General features: G+C 36.4%; 1 protein-coding gene across 1 annotated transcript; it reads right to left on the reverse strand.

Annotated features, from left to right (window-relative positions):
- Window positions 1–3028: 3028 nt before the first annotated feature.
- Window positions 3029–18007, reverse strand: LOC141438149 (protein takeout-like). The gene is made up of 6 exons (XM_074101873.1): window positions 17829–18007; window positions 17560–17729; window positions 10887–10957; window positions 10294–10433; window positions 9199–9348; window positions 3029–8086 (listed from the first exon to the last, which is right to left on the reverse strand). The coding sequence occupies exons 1-6, from the start codon at window positions 17893–17895 to the stop codon at window positions 7935–7937; spliced, it is 750 nt and encodes a 249-aa protein (XP_073957974.1). The 5' UTR covers window positions 17896–18007; the 3' UTR covers window positions 3029–7934.
- Window positions 18008–19587: the final 1580 nt, after the last annotated feature.

Genomic DNA, 19587 nt, shown 5'->3' on the forward strand with positions numbered 1-19587 from the left:
CTTCACCAACCGTTTGGTAATATGTTATACGAGGAGTCAAAGTAATTAAAATTCAAGTCGTGAAAATACTTGTTATTGAGTAGTAACTCCGATGGTCAACTGTGGTCTTCATCATCTGTTCCACTTCACCAAATGATGATTTTCAACGAGTTACTACTAAATATATCCAATGTACTAGAGGTGTCCCTACAACATTTGAAGAATTCCCTCGATTTCCTTAAGATCCAATCATTAGATCCTGATTTGGTGCTTATGGGACCTAATTGAAGATATTCCTAGAAGAACGCAAAAAAAAAATCAAATCGGTTCATAAATGACGGAGTTCTGGGGTAACAAACATAGAAAATATACAACCGAATTGAAAACCTCATCCTTTTTTTGAAGTCGGTTAAAAACGAAAACTAGACGCCTGGGTATCGGCAGTACAGCAGGGCTACTACGAAACTCGAAACTCGAAGTTCGTGTCGTGCGGTCCCTTTGACACTTATACTATTTACTAGAGCGAGAGGGACGGTACGATACGAACTTGAATTTTCGAACTTCGGAGTAGGCCCTCAGGCGCGTGTAGCTGCACGTATCGCTTCCGCAGCGGTGAGTCCCAGCGTTGGGCTAGCATGCTCGCTCAGGATGCTATTCGTGCTGCCCATACTGCTAGAGGAGAGACGCACATCGTTTCCTCATGATGGTAAAAAAGCAGTCCGTGTGCGCCTCCGCGAACATTGTCGACGCACTGCAATACCATGACATGACAGCCCGAACAACATCCTGAACGCGTCATTATATTGGACGCGCAACGCGCTGTAGGCCCACTGAGTAAAGTTAGTCCACAGACCACACGTGTACAATGTTTGGAAAAAAGCCTTAAATAAAAATTAAAGATTTTAATTTATTTTATTAGTATGACATTGCTACCCACTGAAAATACTTAGGTGCACTCTAAACAGGTTGTGGGCCCAGAGCGTGAAAGGAGTCATTTGCTTCAGCCTATCGTGTGTGATAATCTAATGAAAGGGCTTACTAAGCCGATTCTAAAAATATATCACATCATTATATTTCAGTCACTTGTTTTAAATTAAAATAAAAACATTTTTAATATGGTTTTATTTACTAAAATAAATAGCTTTAATAAGTTATCCAAAAGATTTTCCTTTACGATATTATAATTCTTATTTTTACGTAATTACGTCGTGTGAATAATTGCTCAGGTAAATTTATTAGGTTTCTTAGTCAGGGTCGCTTTATTGTAATAGAATTTTTTAATAAAAAAATCAAAAACCCGCCTGCAAAAATGAACTGAAATGATCGAAATAAGACAAACAATTAGAAATATCAAAAGCTAACAGAATTAAACGAAAGAAATCGATACAAGACCAAACACAAAAGTGGTAGGTAGTCCTTGAAAATGTAATGTAAGACAGAAGGCATGCATGCATGCAGGCATGCATTTTTTACCTATCATTCAGTCTCATGCCTCCGTCTACATTTCATATCATTGCATTAAATTTTCAAGGACTACCATAGACTGGACATGTTTTAAGTTAACCTTTTGTGTTTGGTATTGTATCGATTTCTTTCATTCAATTCTGTTAGCTTTTGATATTTCTATTTTTTTTTGTCTTGTTTCGATCTCTTCAGTTCATTTTTGCAGGTGGGTTTTTGATTTTTTAAAATTATTACATACAATGAAATGTTTATGTTGTGTTTCTTAAAATAGGCTTCAAAGTTGCAGACCTATTTACAGGTCGAAATCTATATATACATGGTAGTTAGCCTGTGCAGTGGGATATAAGTATATAGACTGGGATGATGATGATGATGATAATTTTAGTTTTCTTACAAACATTGATTTCTAGTTTTTATTTATTTCAGTGCATGTTTGAGAAAAGCCCTATACCTACAAGCCTCGGCGTGAGAGAACTTGCCGGCCTCGTATACCTACCCGAACTAGACGGCCTAGACCTTCATGGCCTTCAAGGCTGGCGAGTTTCGTGTTCCTATCCGACCTCGCTACCTCAGTGTCGGCCGTCTACACATACTCAGCCTGTGCCCTTAGAGTAAGTTTTCGGTTACAAAATACGTATCGATCGCGTTCGCGTTAAAATCTCAATTTGTCTCTAGCGGAACGTTTGCGATGATCGTGTTTCCATACAAATTGAGATTTTACGCGACCGTGATCGAGACGGGATCCCTTTGTTTCTCATACATTTTTTGTTCCGAATTTCGATGGTCAGAAATTGATATCCATATAATTTATAAACATAAACATCACTCGTCATATTATAATTTTTGTTCAGTATAATGCTTATTAGCTCTAATATTAATGGCATATAATATTAAATTCTATAATCACAAAAGTCATACATTTTTAACTATAACGTTCAAAGATCTAACGATAATTATTCAGAAATAGTTTAAGCCATATATTTCACCGTACTAATGGTTGTTACTCATATCGTTTTAATTTAATGCCTAAAGTGTCTAGGTCTAAGAAACCAAATCCATAATATTTATAGCCATAATAGATAATTACTCAGAAAAATCTCCAGGGATACATTTGAAAGTGCTAATTAATTTAACTACGACTTTAGATATAGTTCGACTAATAGAAATAATGTCGAAAACAATTTGATTTGTGCGAGCGAGCGAAGCGAGCGAGCAAGACTGTTCGGAGCAGAAGCGACTCGGATAGGTTAGGTTTAGAAGGCTAAGGCGGGAGCGAAGCGGAGCGTAGTGTTAGGTATTTTTTTTATATCAGCCCGGGTAATATTGCTCCACAAATGATTTTTGATCCTCGATGTTACTTTAATTTTTTTTATTATGAACTTTGATTATTATGCATACAACTACAGTTAGGTATACATTCGGTAGTTACAATATTATGTATTTAATTTTTCTGATAAATAATTTAATTCATTATTATATTATATGAGTGTTTTTATTGAATTTAACATTATGACGTTAAATGTTATGACTAACTTATCAGGGGACTATCAATCATTATGACCTGCGAAAAAAGACCTTACAACAATTATTATAAACTAGTTTATTGCCTTTAATATTATGGTATGGTATACTATATGGACATCGAACGTTTAAACTAACCAATTTTATGACTTACAATAATTATGACCTGCGAAAGTCGGAACTTCACTTTATACTGTTTAATGCTATGACTTAAGATAATATGACTTGCAAAAATTATGATAAATAACGTTATGGATTGTTAAAATCGGAGTTAAAATTTTATGGGAAACAATAGAGACCCATCGAGACGTGTTTTGTAACCGAAAACTTACACTAGGGGTACTGCAAGCCTTTCTTTCCCGGCCTCTACAGTAATGTACTATTACAGTAACGTTATGCAGCATCAGTGGTGCAATCGACACTGCACCACCGATGGTGCAAACGATACATAGCAGTGTCGTTTTCTTGCACCATTGATGGTGCTATAAAGGCGCATATGAAACTGGGGGAAAAAAGCCCCCGGACTAAGCGAAGTCATTTCATTAAGTACTTATATCCAAACTGTTATAAAGGATGAGTACTTACCTAATATTACGTTAAATTGTCGCGAACATTTTCCGTATTTTTTTTTGTTAATCTTATCGGATTTAAAATTTCACTATTAGAATGCTAAATTATTCCAAAATACCATAGGCTATATTTATTAACAGAAAAAATTAGGGTTCCGTACTAAAACTAATATTATAGAGGAAAACTTTGGATTTTTGTTACGAAATAACTCAAAAACTACTGGACCGATTTAAAAAATTCTTTCACTATTAGAATGCTAAATTATTCCAAAGTGCCAAGGCTAAAAACGGGACCCTATTACTAAGACACCACTGTCGGTCTGTCTGTCTGTCTGTCTGTCACCAGGCAGTATCTCATGAATCGTGGCTAAGCCTCGTTTCATAAACCCACACTCGTGTTTTAAGGACCCCTATTACGATACAGTTGTATAAAATACTATTATTTAGTGGTGATGTAAATTTAAAATACCATGGTGAATAAAATATTTTACAGGGTAATATGTTTGTAACAAAAAATATTTGTTCTTATTTATTTAAATAAATTTCACGTGTACAATCAGGGCAATATAACTCTCGAATCTCCCGCCAGTTACAAATTGGCGTTGTACTGGTGATAATCTTCATAACCGCACATGGAGCAAAATATTGTTGAAGATCAAAACCTTTCTTCATGTAGGATTTTTTTTAAGGCAACGATTTAAAAAATATTTATTTGCTTAAAACTTCTGGCAATTCCAAATCACAAAACCATCCATGAAAATTGACTGCGTTCTATCTGACATTGATTATATCAGTAAACTAAAGAGGTCTGGATAAAAACACTGTATTTAGCTTGACGTTATACGTCTGTCATCGGCACCAGCACCACAGTTACGCTCCCCGGTCCTAAATAATAGTTTTCCAAAATTAAACTTACTGTAAATTTAAGATAATATGTAGGTGATCTATCTAATGACAATAACTTCTAGACTTTCGATATTAATATTTTCTACTACGCGATATCACATACGTAGGTACAATACCGATTCGATTGTGGCTATTTTATTTTTTAAGTTAATAGAAGTCACCTTTGTTAGTTAAAAATAGCAGACTTGTTGAATGTTTATTAATCGGAACGGATTTACCACTTTGAAGGACAACCTATGAGTGTTATCTTCAAAGCGGCCAGTCACATTTGGCATTTTAATGCGTCTTTATTCTACGACAACAATTAGAAATAATACCTACGCACAGGTACACTCCGTGAGCTCTTAAAAAACCTTCGGATTTTAGAAGCATGCTTCGGGTATAGACGATGTCATGCGATCGTGATATGCGGTTCTGTTCTGCACTGTTACCGTAAAAAGTTTTGTAAAGAATAACTATGTACTAAATAAACCCTATTGTAATAATTTTACGCTTCTTTATCTTTTTCTAATTTTAATACAATATGACTTTTTGTCATGATACAAATAAAACAAAATCAGCATTTTCGAAGTCTTCCATCATTAATTTGAATAGAGAACACCCCGCCTTATCACACTACTTTTATTTGGAAGTATATTATTATAGAGCTGTTGTTATACTGTATCCCTTGGGTGTAAAATTAATGTTTTTGGTCTGCTTTCGTTTGATATTTTTTTAATGTACTTTCTTAATCCCCGTTGCATCTATAACTCGGTCTTGAACCTTATTAAATATTTACGATCAACACTTTTCTTGAAACTTTCAGCTTCTTTACAAAATATTTATATACTTGCATTATAAACAATTTCCCGTGATTGGCTATTTACAGAAATACCCTGTTTAAATTGACTCGCCATGGAAATCAATTTCCGAAAAATAACAAACTAAATAAATATGTAAGTGGTGGTTTTAACTGTTCTATATAAATCAATGAAAACTCAACGAGTGCACTCTTCGCGTAATGGATTGCTACTAAGTCAAAAAGACAATTGTCATTTTCTACTAAACGAATCCTTCCGATTTCCCCCGAAACCCGAAGGTTTTTCTAAGAGCTCACGGATTGTATAAATTTTGATCATGTAGCTTATCAGAGCTTATCGCAATAAATACTATAGAGCACATTTAAACCACCATTTCATATTTTTATAACAACAAAAAGATGAAAGAAACCGAGAACCCTCTTCGTAGATGGTGCCTTAAGCAATTTTTAAAAAGATTAAGTATGTTCAAATCTCGCCTTAATTTTGCGGCCCTAAAATTCTTTAATTATTAATAAAAATATGAAATGGTAGGCTTAAGTGTGCCCTATAGTATGGTTCCCTGTCTTTTCGCCGAAATATTATTCCCAAATGTTTCATTTGCCAAACTATTTCCTTTCCAATCAAATCTAGTTTCGCCAGACATATGCCTCCTTACTCCCATGTAAACGTTTACAACAAAATTTGCAAAAAAATCAAAAACCCCAAAGACTTATCTGCTGCCAAGCTAAAAAGTACTATAGAAGAACATCTAGCTAAACTGAATTACCAAGATACGGAAGATCTCCTTAAAGCCTGCAATTAAACGCCTGAACGCAAGTAAAAAAAAAAAACACACACACACACACACACACACACACACATGCACACACGCACACGTAAACACACACACACTTAAAGTAAGTTCAAAACTATTACTTTCATTACTTTTAGTGATTTTGTATTTTTAAGACTTCATTTGGCACTCGCGATACCGACCCAGAGTCTAGTGCGAAGGCCGTCGAAAAGTCAGGTGATGTTATTTGTATTTTATTCAAATGTGTATTCCTGTACTTTGTTGTGCACTGTGTAACTTTATTGCTAAATAAAATGATTTTTATTCTATTTCCCAACTCACGATTTGGGAGTGAAACCATATTTTTTTCGGCACTTTCATAAAACAAATCTAACCTTACCTACTGTGTTCTTAAACCATAAGAAAATACACTGAGAATTCTGAGAAATATTATTTACTGTCGGAGAAAATTGAGAGTTGGAAAATAAAACAGTTTGCAAATAAAACATTTGGGAAGAAATAATTCTGCGAAAAGGCAGGATACCACGTAGAAGATTATAAACAAAGCATTCCTGTAGTAAACAATTAATTCCCACTAATATTTTAAATGCGAAAGTTTGTAAGTCTGTTTGTTTGTTTCTTACTCCATCACGTCTAAACTACTGAACCGATTTAGATGACATTTGGTCGGAGTCCTGGAGAAGAACATAGGATAGTTTTTATCCCGGAAAATTGCATAGTTCCCGCGGGATAGCGATAAACGAATTCTGATCGGACGGAGTCGCGGGTAACAGCTAGTTTAAGTATAAACATAAACACACACACACATACACACACACACACACAAACATCACGCCTGTACCTATTCCCAAATGTTGTAGGCAGAGCACACGAAACGTTACCGCTTCGGAGCCACTTTTAGCAATTTTAAATTTAAAGTTTGACAAAAAAAAGGTACAATAGTGACAGTTTCACAGTTTGCTAGCCTGTCGCCTACGGCATACCTTAACCTATATCCTTTGTCGCCTCTTACGACATCTACGGAAGAAATGGAGAGGTGTAATTCGAAATAACCCGACACCACACGGGGAGTAGGTATTATGTATAAATATAAATCTAATTAATATTATATCGCAAATTACGTATTAATATTGTGTCATTTTGTAAGTATTACTTATTACATTACGTATTAATCTAGGTACTTACAAAGTAAACAAAATTATGACTTTATCTTATTACTTCTTTTATTCATCATCATCATCAATTAAGACTTCACAATAAATTGTTAAGAACCCCTTCTTCTGTGACCTTCTAGAGTATCTAGCTAGAGTCCAATGTTATCCTGAATGGACAAAATACCACAGATGTCTGTCTGACGAATTACATGGACCTGTATTGTCACTGGCCGTTATGTTCTTCAACATTTCTTACATGCTGGGCTAATACTTATTTATTGCCTTTTATCAAGTTTGTGGATGGAAACTAATATTGTGTGTAATACTTTTAAAGCCTGTTTTTATTATTATATCCATTTTAAAGTTACACTATTGAATAAATTGCACTTAAATAACGTCCACAATGCTATTTTAAAATTTGGTTTAATTTATATTTGCAAAAAAAAATATCAATTTTTAGCTACATGTCATTATTTGACAGTCTCCGCAAATTTTGTCAACGCTACGCGTCTCCACCGTCGTGCACGTAGCCAATATGCAGTGTATGTCATCGGCACGAAAATTTGGGCCCTGAACATATCTTTAAACAAAACGTCAATACTTTGGGATTGATTTCTCAAAAACAAATGACATTGTGACTGTTGCATTGCTTCTAAGATTCCTAACCATATATGATTAGTTGTAATCGATTTCGTGTGGTACATACATTATTTGGCATTCACCTTTTCGATGCATGAACATATTTTATTTAAGCTGGAAACATCTTGTCGTATGGTACTTTTAAGAATAATTTATTCGCGATGCGTATCCCGATCTTGTTCCAGTTGTCTTGCGCGTAGGGAAGTAACTCCCGGTACAGCGGCCTCCAGTTCGCGTTCGCGAAATCGTTGGCCAGCTGAACTAAAATAAACAAATCCATAATTAATAAAATTCATCAATAATAATAACATCTCGGGACAAATTACACCAACTGACCTAGCCCCAATCTAACCAAAGCTTGTACCATCAGCCAAATATGTGGTCTACCACCCTAAAGTTGATAATCGTTTGCATGTCATAAAACAATAATGCCAATTAGACGTGTCTGTCAACTTGAAAGTTCGACTTTAGCGACATATTCATTTGAAAGGAACTTGTTTAAAATTGATAGACCATTTATTTGGCTGATGGTACCTATACTATGGGTGCTAGACAACGGATAGACATACATATATAGATAAATATACCTAACAAACATTCGTATTCATCATACAAATATTTGCCCGTCACGGGCATCGAACCCGCAACCGCTAGCTTCGTAGTCAGGGTAACTAACAACTTAGCTGTCCGGTAGTCAATATCTAGCTTGTGTACCTAAATAAGTCCCGCTGTCAGGAACGGGCCTCTTTCTTTTCAGAATGAGATACTTTGAGGGTAATGTCCAAGCGAGCTTAGTGTGAATCGAGAACTTAACACACACCATTGGACTGCTTTCCAGGTGTGTTCAGATTTTCTTGCGTAGATACCGAAAAGTGAGAGCGTGTGCGAGTCGGGGTCAATAGCTAATAAAGCTATTATATGACGTTATAAGCATTTACTAAATTGACTATTCGTTTAAACTAAAGCTACAAAAAATCTAATGTTGCAGTAAATAGAAAATTGACCTGTTCTCAGGGCGAAATTAAAGTGCGTTTTATTAAAATCGTGTCTTCGAGTTAGGTACCTATTGATATAAGGTGTCATCTACCATAATTGTTTTATTTTCATATTATGGAACTCTGTATCTCCATCTTTCTTTCCGTCTGTCTATTACCTTTCACGCTAAAACCGCCGCACTGATTAAGACGAAATTTAGTATGGAGATAGTTTGAGAATCTAGGAGGAACATAGAATAGTTCTATCCCGGAAACTTACATAATTCCCATGGAATAGCGATAAACGAATACCTCGAAATCGCGGGCAACAACTAGTAAGTAATAAATAACAGTCAAAGTATTCTGTGGTTTTCGAGTAAGTTTTGCATATTAACTTACTTATACCCTGACTCTCAGGTATGTCGTTAGACACGTAGGACTCCAGATTTCCGACGTCGGGTCGCATGTAAAACGACTTGATTCGGACGTACGTTTCGTTGTCTCTTTTCTCCGGAACACCGTCTAGTTTCCATGTGTACACCAAGTCAGCTGCGAAACATGAAAAATATGTAACAAATCTCATTTTTGGGCCAAGTTTGGAGCGAGAAGACTATGTCTTTGTGAAAGCCGGCCTTTATACCTATTTAACTGGGCTAACTGTAACCGTGTCGTGCTCTATGGTAGTTGCGATAGATGGGTGATGGGACCACACCACACGCCACTATTATAGGTGTATGCAAGTGAGTAAGATCGGTTAGTTACTCGGATTCTCCTGTGGTGCAATTGGTAGGACACACTCGCTGAAATATTCTCTTCTAATTTATTTATACTTTTAAACGAGAAATAATATTATTAAATATGTACACGGGTAACTCTTGTGTACCTGTACATATTTATTTCAGAGATCTCGGAAATGGTTCTAACAATTTCGACGAAATTTGCTATGTATACAGGATATTTCTCACCACCTTTGGCCGCTTCTGGCTTTAATTCAAGAGTCGATTCTACTCGCATAACTAAGCTACTTTTGTTTTATTTTAAATATTTTTTGACATTTATTTGACATCTCTTAGATAAACAGTTACATATATCATAAAGCCCCCATGGTCAGAGACTCCCTGTATAAGTAGGGCCTTTCGGGGTTGATCGATCTAGCTTGGTTATCTCTGGGAAAAAGCGTGTTTTTGATCTTTAGTGCTTTTTGAGTGCAAATTACATGTGCAATAAGATCAATAATTTCGATACCTCCGTTCTCATCAGTGTGGTGGTTCAGTAAGTGGTTACAGTATTGGACTTGCAAACAAGGTCAGGCTTGACTTTGTTTTTTTTTATTATTTATACATTTATTTAGTTCACGTTTTACATTTAATGCTCATTTAAATAGGTAGGTACGTATCTTCTAAAAAAATCACGTTTAAAAAGTTAAAGCTACAACTAGTTAAAACGTAAGATGCAGGTAGGTAGGTAGCTTACCCAGATTGATCAGTTACTCACTCATGGTAGTATTAAACATTCCGCTAGCGTTGAATGTGAGAGAGTTGAATCGCCCTTCACCGAAATAGTTTCCTTGCACGAAGACTCGTGGGGTAGTCATGTCCACTTCTAAGTGGAAGCGGTCTTCATCGGCACGTATTCTGTAATTCATTGAAAATTTAGGCAAATGTTACAGTATGTACTTATGAAAAGATAATAAAGATAATACTAATGAAACTCAAGTAGAAACGAAATCAAAAATTCGTTTGCGTTTTTATCTGATTAATATTTAATTAAACGAAAATTATTTATTTGTATTGTATTATTTTATATTAATAAAACCATTTTTAGACACCCATAAATAATTATATTTATTAGTGCGTATTTTCGTTTTACGTGGCCCATATTTTAATTTGAGTAATATAAATGATTTTAACGTGTAGAATAACATCACTACACGTGTAATTATTTATATTAAGATAAGTAGATTCGTGAGTTTTACTTCTATTGCCTACGATTGTTTTTTTGTGTGGACGTTAGTTAAAAAGCTAAAATATTCAACATCTACTGCATGTTAATTATTTCTTCCATATAGCAAATAAATAAATTAATACCTTGCATCGTGAACCTTGGCTGCTTTCAAACCTTCGACGTAGATATCCTTCATGCTCATTCTTGCAAAGATCTTAAATAATTAAGAAAACACACATGAAATATGTTATGTAACTTAGACGAAGATGACATTACCACGCTAATCTTTTGCATCGTGGAGATAGGTGGCTGAGACGGTAGGTATACTTGGCTGGTACGTTGATGTAGGTACATTCAGCAGCAGAAGTGGTTGAGCGGTTATGGTGCTCAAAATGATCTAAACACACTCTTATTACCTTGGCAGTGGAGTCGTGTGTAGATCATTTCAAGTGTAGGACATCGTGACCCTTAAGGCAAATATGGCCGAACTTGTAAGAAAACTCGACGTATCGCAGGATACTATCACCGAGTTGCGTAAAGAAATCACCAGTTGGCGCAATAGTGCCCCGGACTGCCCCGGTAACTCGGTCACCTGTTGTGACTTCGAATTTAAATGTTAATGACCGACTAGAAGCAAATGCCGATTCAGCGGCATCAAGTTTTGAGTCGAAACGTCCGCCGGTGCAACGTAAGAGACCTGAACCTCGTGTCCTGCCCTGCCCGGCGCCTCGCCGCCGGCGTGTTCCCCGCGTGGGCCAAGGAACTCCACCAACAAGTAGCATGCCGAATAAGCCCTTGAGCACCAAAGTGGACGAGGAGAGGTTCACATTGGTGCAGAAGAAAAGCAAGGCTCGCAAGAAACCTTGTAGGAGTCAGTGTGGCTCTGCAGAACCGGGCCCTGGCTCCGGGCTGAGGGCAGCCACGCCGAATACGGCACTGTATGTATGTGTCGCGTCTGCATTACATGCACAGTCGTCGCAGTCGTAGATACGGTGGAATACGTCCGCCGGAAGAGCGGATACACGCTGATCGAGGGTGCAGAGCTGCAGCTGCGCCATTACGTGCACTTCAACTCGTTTGTGGTGCGCGTGCCGCGGCTGCTGATAGGGACCATCGCGAGTGCTGCCTTCTGGCCGAAAGACGTCGTGTTCCGGCGGTTCCTGGGCACCATGCCGCAGATGAATGCGACGCCGGGACCTAGTTACCACCTACCACCAGCCACATAATTTTGTTTTAATTTATAATAATTTACTGACAATTTAGGTCCCGCAAAATTAGGTGCGGCACTCGCGTAGGAGTGTTAGGTACAATTACGACGACAACGCGTGAGCCGAACGAAAGCTGGCGAAGCGCCAGTAGGTACTTAATTAAGTTAAGAAATAATTTGGCCATATCAGTGCTGATTATGTAAGTGGTTACAGAAACAACTTTTTTTTATGACCAAGTATCTTAGTTGCGTTGGCTTAGCAGTTTGTTTATATTTCATTGCTGCAATGGATAACAGACCTGAATATTCAATTTTGATTTAAATTCACCGTGGTACCTTCACGCGTTCCTGAGAAAAAGGGTTTTGACAGACGGATGGACGGACGGACCGACGGACAACAAAGTGATCTTAAAAGGATTCATCCATCATCATCATCCCAGTCCGTCCGTCCCACTGCTGGACACAGGCCTCCTCTCAGAATGAGAGGGCTTGGGCCATAGTTCCCACTCGGGCCCAATGCGTATTGGGAACTACACACATACACAATTGAATTGCTTCGCTGGTTTGTGCAGGGTGCCTCACGTTGTTTTCCTTCAATATATTAACTCGTGGTCAATTTCAAATGTAATTTCGCACATGAATTTCGAAAACCTCAAGACGCGAGCCAGGGTTTGAACTCACGATCCTCTGCTTGAGAGGCTATAGGTCAAACCACTAGGCAACCACGGCTTTTGAATCACAATCTAAGGCGACGACGGTCAGTTTCAAAACACAACAGGGCCTTATTCGATGCACAAGTAATTGCATTCAGAGTCAAGGATGGTAAGTTTACGCATTAATCCTATGACTCACTTCGACATAAGATGTAGGTACCTGTCCGGTCATTAAGCTGTCAGATTTATCGTAGCCATAATTGATTATGTAGGTATTTAAGGTACCTAAGTACATTAATGGGGTATTCACCAAGGGTCTTAAGATTAAACATAGATTAAAGTAATCGGATGCATAGTCAACTTATATTAGTACATAAGCGGTTTCTCGTTCAGAATAATCAAAACGAAATGCAACAGTTCTGGAGTACCTACTTACCTAACTATGTTTAAATTTTTAGTAATTTATATACAAGGGCAGATAAAATGGTCATAACGTCTAGACTATTTAAGCTCTTTACCCGGCGCTACTAATATACTCGTACGTCTTGTCGATTACCTACTACTAAAACACTTTTTGGTATGTAAAATATCCTCTCTGACTGACCAATTTTAATAATAAAATATTTCTACTTATTATTATATACCTAGTGCCATCCACGAAGACGCGTGATTTTGTCAAAAGTAGACATTATTGACATTGTAATAAGAACTACGGCACGCGTCATCGGGAATGACTGCCTATAAGACGTAACGTGCAAACGAACAAATTGAATGACCCAGGGTGGAATCTTTGTGCTACTAATGTCATGTTGACATAGGTACTTTTGTCAAGGGAATCATGGTGAAATTGATTATTAAAAGGTTCCAGCCTGGGTCATGACTCAATTTGTTCGAACGTACCTACGTGCCTACCTGTATATCAGTTGTACGTACGTGATAGGAAAAGGTATACCTAACCTACACTACAGGTTTGACATGATTGAGCGAATACAATATACAATACATACCACAAAATTTCCCCCAGGCTTGTTATTGAAATGATACTTACATTAAATTCCCATTACGTATAATAATAGCAATCGAAAATACTAAAATACATAATCGCCAACTATAAACCGTTAAGCCCGTTCATGAAAACGACCGAGCGTTCGCAATGTATTGAAGCATTAATAAATGTGTACTTACAGTTAACACCCAAAGAGAACTCAGTAACAAAAGTACTTATATGCGAAAATTTCTGGATATAATGAGTGTGTGCATATTAGGTACTCTTTCATGCCAAAATGGCCGAACAGATGTAGTTGAAGTTGATAATAACTTTAAGCTTTAACTGGTTAAGGGCCAACACTGAGAGTTAATTTCAATAAAACAACATACTTATACAGGGTGTCCCGTAAATAGTACGACTAACTTAAATGGGAGGTATTACTACTATTAGTAGTACTATAGATATTACTATTACTAGCTTGAAAACATGACCATTATGAAAACATGTCCATATAAGCTAAACAGTGGACATGTAATTTTTTTCTCGTAAATTGTGATAGATGAAATCTTGACTAAATTTCAGAAGAAGAGGAAGTTTTGCCTTTTTGAATTGAAATCTATCTATCTATATAATACATAAAATTCAAAGTCCTGACTGACTGATATATCAACGTACAGCCCAAACCGCTGAAGTTAAACGCTTGAAATTTGGCATATATATATACCTTAAGTGACATAGAGGTAAGTACACTAAGAAGGGATTTTTGGAAATTCCCAAGGGATAGGGAATAAATGGGATTTATATTTTCACTTTAAAATGGCTCTATTTCCGTAACTATAATTATAAGAGACTTCAAGTTTGGCATGCAAGTAGGTAATACTAACTGCTAAAAAGGGAAGGGATAGGGAATAAATGGGATTTGTATTTTTTTTCCATTAATGACCCTATTTCCGTAACTATAATTATTAGAGACTTCAAATTTGGCATGCAAGTAGGTAATACTAACAGTTAAAAACAATTTTCAGGATTTATCCCAATTCCCACGGGATAGGGAATAAATGGGATTTATATTTTCACTTCAAAGTGGCCCTAACTCCGCCGTAATTATAAATATTAGAGACTTCAAATTTGGCATGCAGGTAGATAATACTAAAAGGTAACAAAATGTTTCAAAGATTTTCCGAAAATCCCACGGGATAAAACGAATAAAGAGGATTTAATAGGTATTCCAACTGAATCAGAAAACGAACAAGCCAAACTGATTAAACTAGGGACTGGAGATTTGGCAAACTGATGTAAATCTGGTAACAATACAATAATTTAGCAGTGACACCCTGCTCATCCTGTCAAGGATCGTCTCCATAGAAGGGCGAACTCCTCAAACGTTGATGGCACACACAAAAGACTTTATACATAATTGTTAAATTTCAATGACAATGCGTTTATAATATACGCCACCTGATGCTGCAGCCAGGGTCGACTGCTGATGACGGAACTCCTCAAGGGCTAATAGCACAGATACGAAAATTTACATGTACGTTCAACAAACTGACACAATAACTTTGCTCACTCGCGACCTTTATGATAGCTACTTTTATGCATGAAATGTGCTTTCATGCAGTTCCTTCACCTCCACACTGTAAGAACACACGCAAATCCATCTATCACCACCACGGCGCGTTTCAAACTCAACCAGAGCTCATCTTCAGACAACAGACAACCGACCACCATCCTACAGTACGTATGGAGGTGGAGGAACTGCATAAAGACACATTTCTTGCATAAACGTATCATAAGGTCGCGGGTAAGCAAACTAATAAAATTGTTTTAGTTCAAAATTGATCAGTGACTTTTTTAACTTTTGACCTTGAATAACTTACGACGCGAACACGAGATTAAGGGTCTCTGTTGGTTTTGTCCGAATAAACAAAGACGGCATTACTTTTATCTGACACTTAAAGTTAGTTGACAAGTGGTGGAACAGGCCCTAAATGTGACTTTTGAGACAACATTTAGGAGCTGTATACGAGTTTCCAGCTTATTATCTCTCATTCCGAGATTGACTCCTTCTCATTCCTTAAATGACCGAATAATTCGTGCGCGAGTCCGACTCGCACTTGGCCGGTTTTATGGTATTATTTATATTGATAGATAGATGACCTGCCCACCTATCTCCCATTTAAATTTGTCGTACTACTTACGGGTCACCTTGTGCCCCAGGTCCCGTAGAGGTAGTAGTAGGTACAGTCACCAGCATTAATATCTGTCACAGCGGAGCGTGCAAAAATATCTGACACGTCCTTCCGGCCCTAGAAATAGAGTCGTATCAGATATTTATGCACGCTTGTTGTGTCAGATATTGGTGCTGGTGACTGTAGTAGTAGAAGACCTTCCTTCCTAGGATAGCAAATAAAATTAATCACATTGCCTATGCACTATGGAAAATTACTAAAATTCAGTAGACATAAATAGAATATCTACCTATTCATCCCAGCCTATATACGTCCCACTGCTGAGCACAGGCCTCCTCTCAGAACAAGAAAGCTACCTATTGCTCAAAAATAATGCAGGTAAGTATACGTGGAATTTGTGATGTGTCTATTGACAGTTCCATGTTTATATATTTTTGAAATATGTAACTTCGTCAAATTATATGATATTTAATTTTAATACCAGATACCCGGAAAAATTTAAATCCTTTAACTTAAACTAACACACACATTTATATCACAGAAACTGCGTTCCTATGGTAATACGAATATTCAGTAAACTACTTAAGAACATATAGCTGAGGTGCCCCCCAATAAATTTAGATTTAAATTATTTCAATGGCTTAAGGATAAAGCATTTTATCCAATTAATGAATACCTACCTACTTACAATAAAAATACTAACAAAATTATCAAATTTTAACATTGGACTAAGACTTAATTTAATTTATTAATAAACAATATTTAAACTAACTTTAAAAATGAATAATGTATATAATTTATTTAATTCGTTTCAGCTAAAAAAAACTTCGAATATGAGACATGTTTGCATGCCAATATTTCTAGTTAGAAATTTCACTGCACATTAGTGCACATTATCACTATTTTACCATGGCTAAAGCAAAATAAACTGTTTAATTACATTACATTTTAGTTTCATTGGAAGTTTTATAAAATCCCGGAATTTTCAATGCGATTGTCAGACTACACGAGCAAAGACTAGCCGACAATAAAACGAAGTTTGAGGGATGTGAATTCTATATTGGGAGTTGTTGAAACAAAGAAGCTGAACTTAATACGAAGTCTGGCTATCACCAATCAGGATACCTACTAGGAAGTAGGTATACAAAATAATAGGAGTAACGTTGTAATTAAAAACGTAGGTAACTGTCAGTTAATATTACATCTACTGAGTACTGAGCTAACTGCAGTGTCATCGTAACCTGCGAGATGAAACATATGATTACACTGTCATTTAGAGATAAGTTAATATTAGTTAGTATTATTTCTGACACAGTTCTCATAATTTTTCCGTGGTTTTTTTCAAGATGGGAGATTAACAATCTGTAAGTAGTGTGTAGTGAGTTGGGGTCACGTTTCTCTGCAGCTGACTGTACAATTATGTGTTCAATGTCCAACCGAAAATGCATGTTTATGAAAAAGTACCGTTAATAAGGAGTAAAAGTTCTATTTTGTGCTTGTAATATCAAGTTTTTTAAGCAATTATTTTTAACCTAATAGTTATAGTGACAATATACATAAAATTAAATTGTTATTATAGCTCTATCTATCTCAATTTCAAAAATCCCCGTTTAAAAAGGGGTTTGATTGAAAACTAATTGGTTGAAAACTTTTAATAATATGGACGGATTTTATGTCAGCCTGCCGAACTCTTCTCGTAGGTTCCTCATCATTAATGTCTGTGTGTTTTGGTATTCTACGATTCTATATATACACTTTGAAATAAAAAAAACTCACTTGATTTCTTTTATATTCGATTCGAATTTCCTTCTCATGATTGGGATCCAGAGGTGGCACGCCCAATTCCTGAAGACCGCCAGCCATGGTCACCAAGCCCATCTGGATGGCAACCACCAAGCAATCGTTGACATCCACAGCATTCCTGCTGCATATCTTCAGGTACTTTCCTGTCACAGGTATAAAGTATTGATGATCAGAGCATGTTTTGGTATCTAGCAACCAAAAATGAACCGGGAACTGTAAAATTTCTAGGATATAAGCCGTACCTAGATCAACTTTCGCGTAACAATTACTTATAACACCAACCAGAAACAAAACACGTTTGATAAACATTGTTTTCACACGCTATTAACGATTTAGTTTGCTGTTTTGTGTTTCTTTTCGTAACAACATGAAGACGTGCTTCATTCGCTGGCTGCACTAACCATTCTGGCAGCGAGCAGCGGCCTGCTTCGGTATTAATTGCGTAAACCCTGTCTTCAATGTCATTTACTGAGTGCTTGGAATACATATTAGTTATGTCATGCGTAAACGGCTGAAAGTAAAGGGACTGTTGATTTACCTCTTGCAATAACTCGGTCAACACGGGCTTAGAGTGGATTTCAGTTTGGAAATTACAATTAGAAATGCATGCTTGAAAATTTTGGCCTCTGAAAGAAACCCATGCCTAAGATTTAGAACTTGTTGCTCAACGTCGTGTTAACACGGTCAATATCAATATATTTATTATATTAACTACTAAGTAGGTACCATTGAGTAGTTTAAAATATTTGTGCACGATCCGTTATGTATACACCAGTAGCGTGCACCATAATAACTAATTCCCCAAGGGTTACTTAATATATTTTCTACGTGACGGCAATCAACATTTTCATTTCAACACTAATGAAAATGAAAATGAAAAAGTTTATTCGGATACCTAATACCTAATGGATAAAGCAAAAAAAAAATTAAAATAAAATAAAATGAGAATACAAAATACTAAAAATTACGAATATTTATTTGTGCCCGATATGGTCCCACCTTAGCATAAATTGTGGACTCCTCAGGTGGAGCCAGCGCTAGTCTTCCGGCGAGACCATAATGTTACATTCATCCCATAAGGACTTTGCACATTCTAAGGATAAAATGTAACCTATGTTAATCAGGATTAGGTAGTGTAGATTTCTATCTACTGGTGAAAGATTTTTTCAAATCGCTTCAGTCTTTTCAGAGACTATCGAGTACGTTTATAAACATACAAGCATTGTCATTTTAGGTGTTTTTTTTTAAATAAAATATCTTATAGTAACTTAAAATATCATTTCTTCTTATAACCTAAGGATAGTATAATAATATTCATTCATAACATTCAAATTTCTCATAGAAACTGAACCCTGACTGGCTGTGGAACTTTTTCACAGTAAACGCAATAAGTACCACAGTTGAACGGTAACTACCTAATAGGTACCTAGCTGTTTGTTTCTAGGCAGCATCAAAAGAAAATACACTTATTATTTAGACAAATACTCTACTGTTGTGCCTAATTAATGGCGCTTCACTAAACTCGGATTTTTAATACCACGGAAAAAATGTAAACAAAGTTTCGTCATTGTCAAAGTGACTTTTCAGGGGATTTCAAGGTGTGGGCTCGCTAGAAATATTACAATACAATACAATACAATAACTCTTTATTGCACACCAATACAGTAAACAGTACAGAGAACACAAGTATATACATAGAGATTTTCTAAGGTAAGCAATAGGCGGCCTTATCGCTTCAGAGCGATCTCTTCCAGGCAACCTTTACAATGGACAGAAATAAGGAATACATTTTAGCAGGTGGTGCAATTTACAGTAGATTAGAGCTGTATCAAGAATACATAAAACTAACACATACAATACACATACACAACAAATCTAAACAGATTGATAGGTAGATATTATATAAAGTTCTGTTGTTACCATGTTTTGTCTATTTTCGATAAAAGAGTCGTTTTTACGGGAGACAACTTATAAAAGTCGTCTTTTGACCGAGAAGTACTC

Source organism: Choristoneura fumiferana, chromosome 18, assembly GCF_025370935.1.
Source record: "Choristoneura fumiferana chromosome 18, NRCan_CFum_1, whole genome shotgun sequence".
In the NCBI taxonomy this organism is placed as follows: domain Eukaryota; kingdom Metazoa; phylum Arthropoda; class Insecta; order Lepidoptera; family Tortricidae; genus Choristoneura; species Choristoneura fumiferana.

Coding starts and splice junctions, on each gene's coding strand:
- LOC141438149 (XM_074101873.1), bottom strand. CDS start 17,895: ATGTTTATCAAACGTGTTTTGTTTCTGGTTGGTGTTATAAGTAATTGT. Junction 10,958..17,559: donor TCGAATATAAAAGAAATCAA/GTGAGTTTTTTT, acceptor TAATTATTTAAG/ATCTTTGCAAGAATGAGCAT. Junction 9,349..10,293: donor AATGTTTAATACTACCATGA/GTGAGTAACTGA, acceptor CATGTTTCGCAG/CTGACTTGGTGTACACATGG.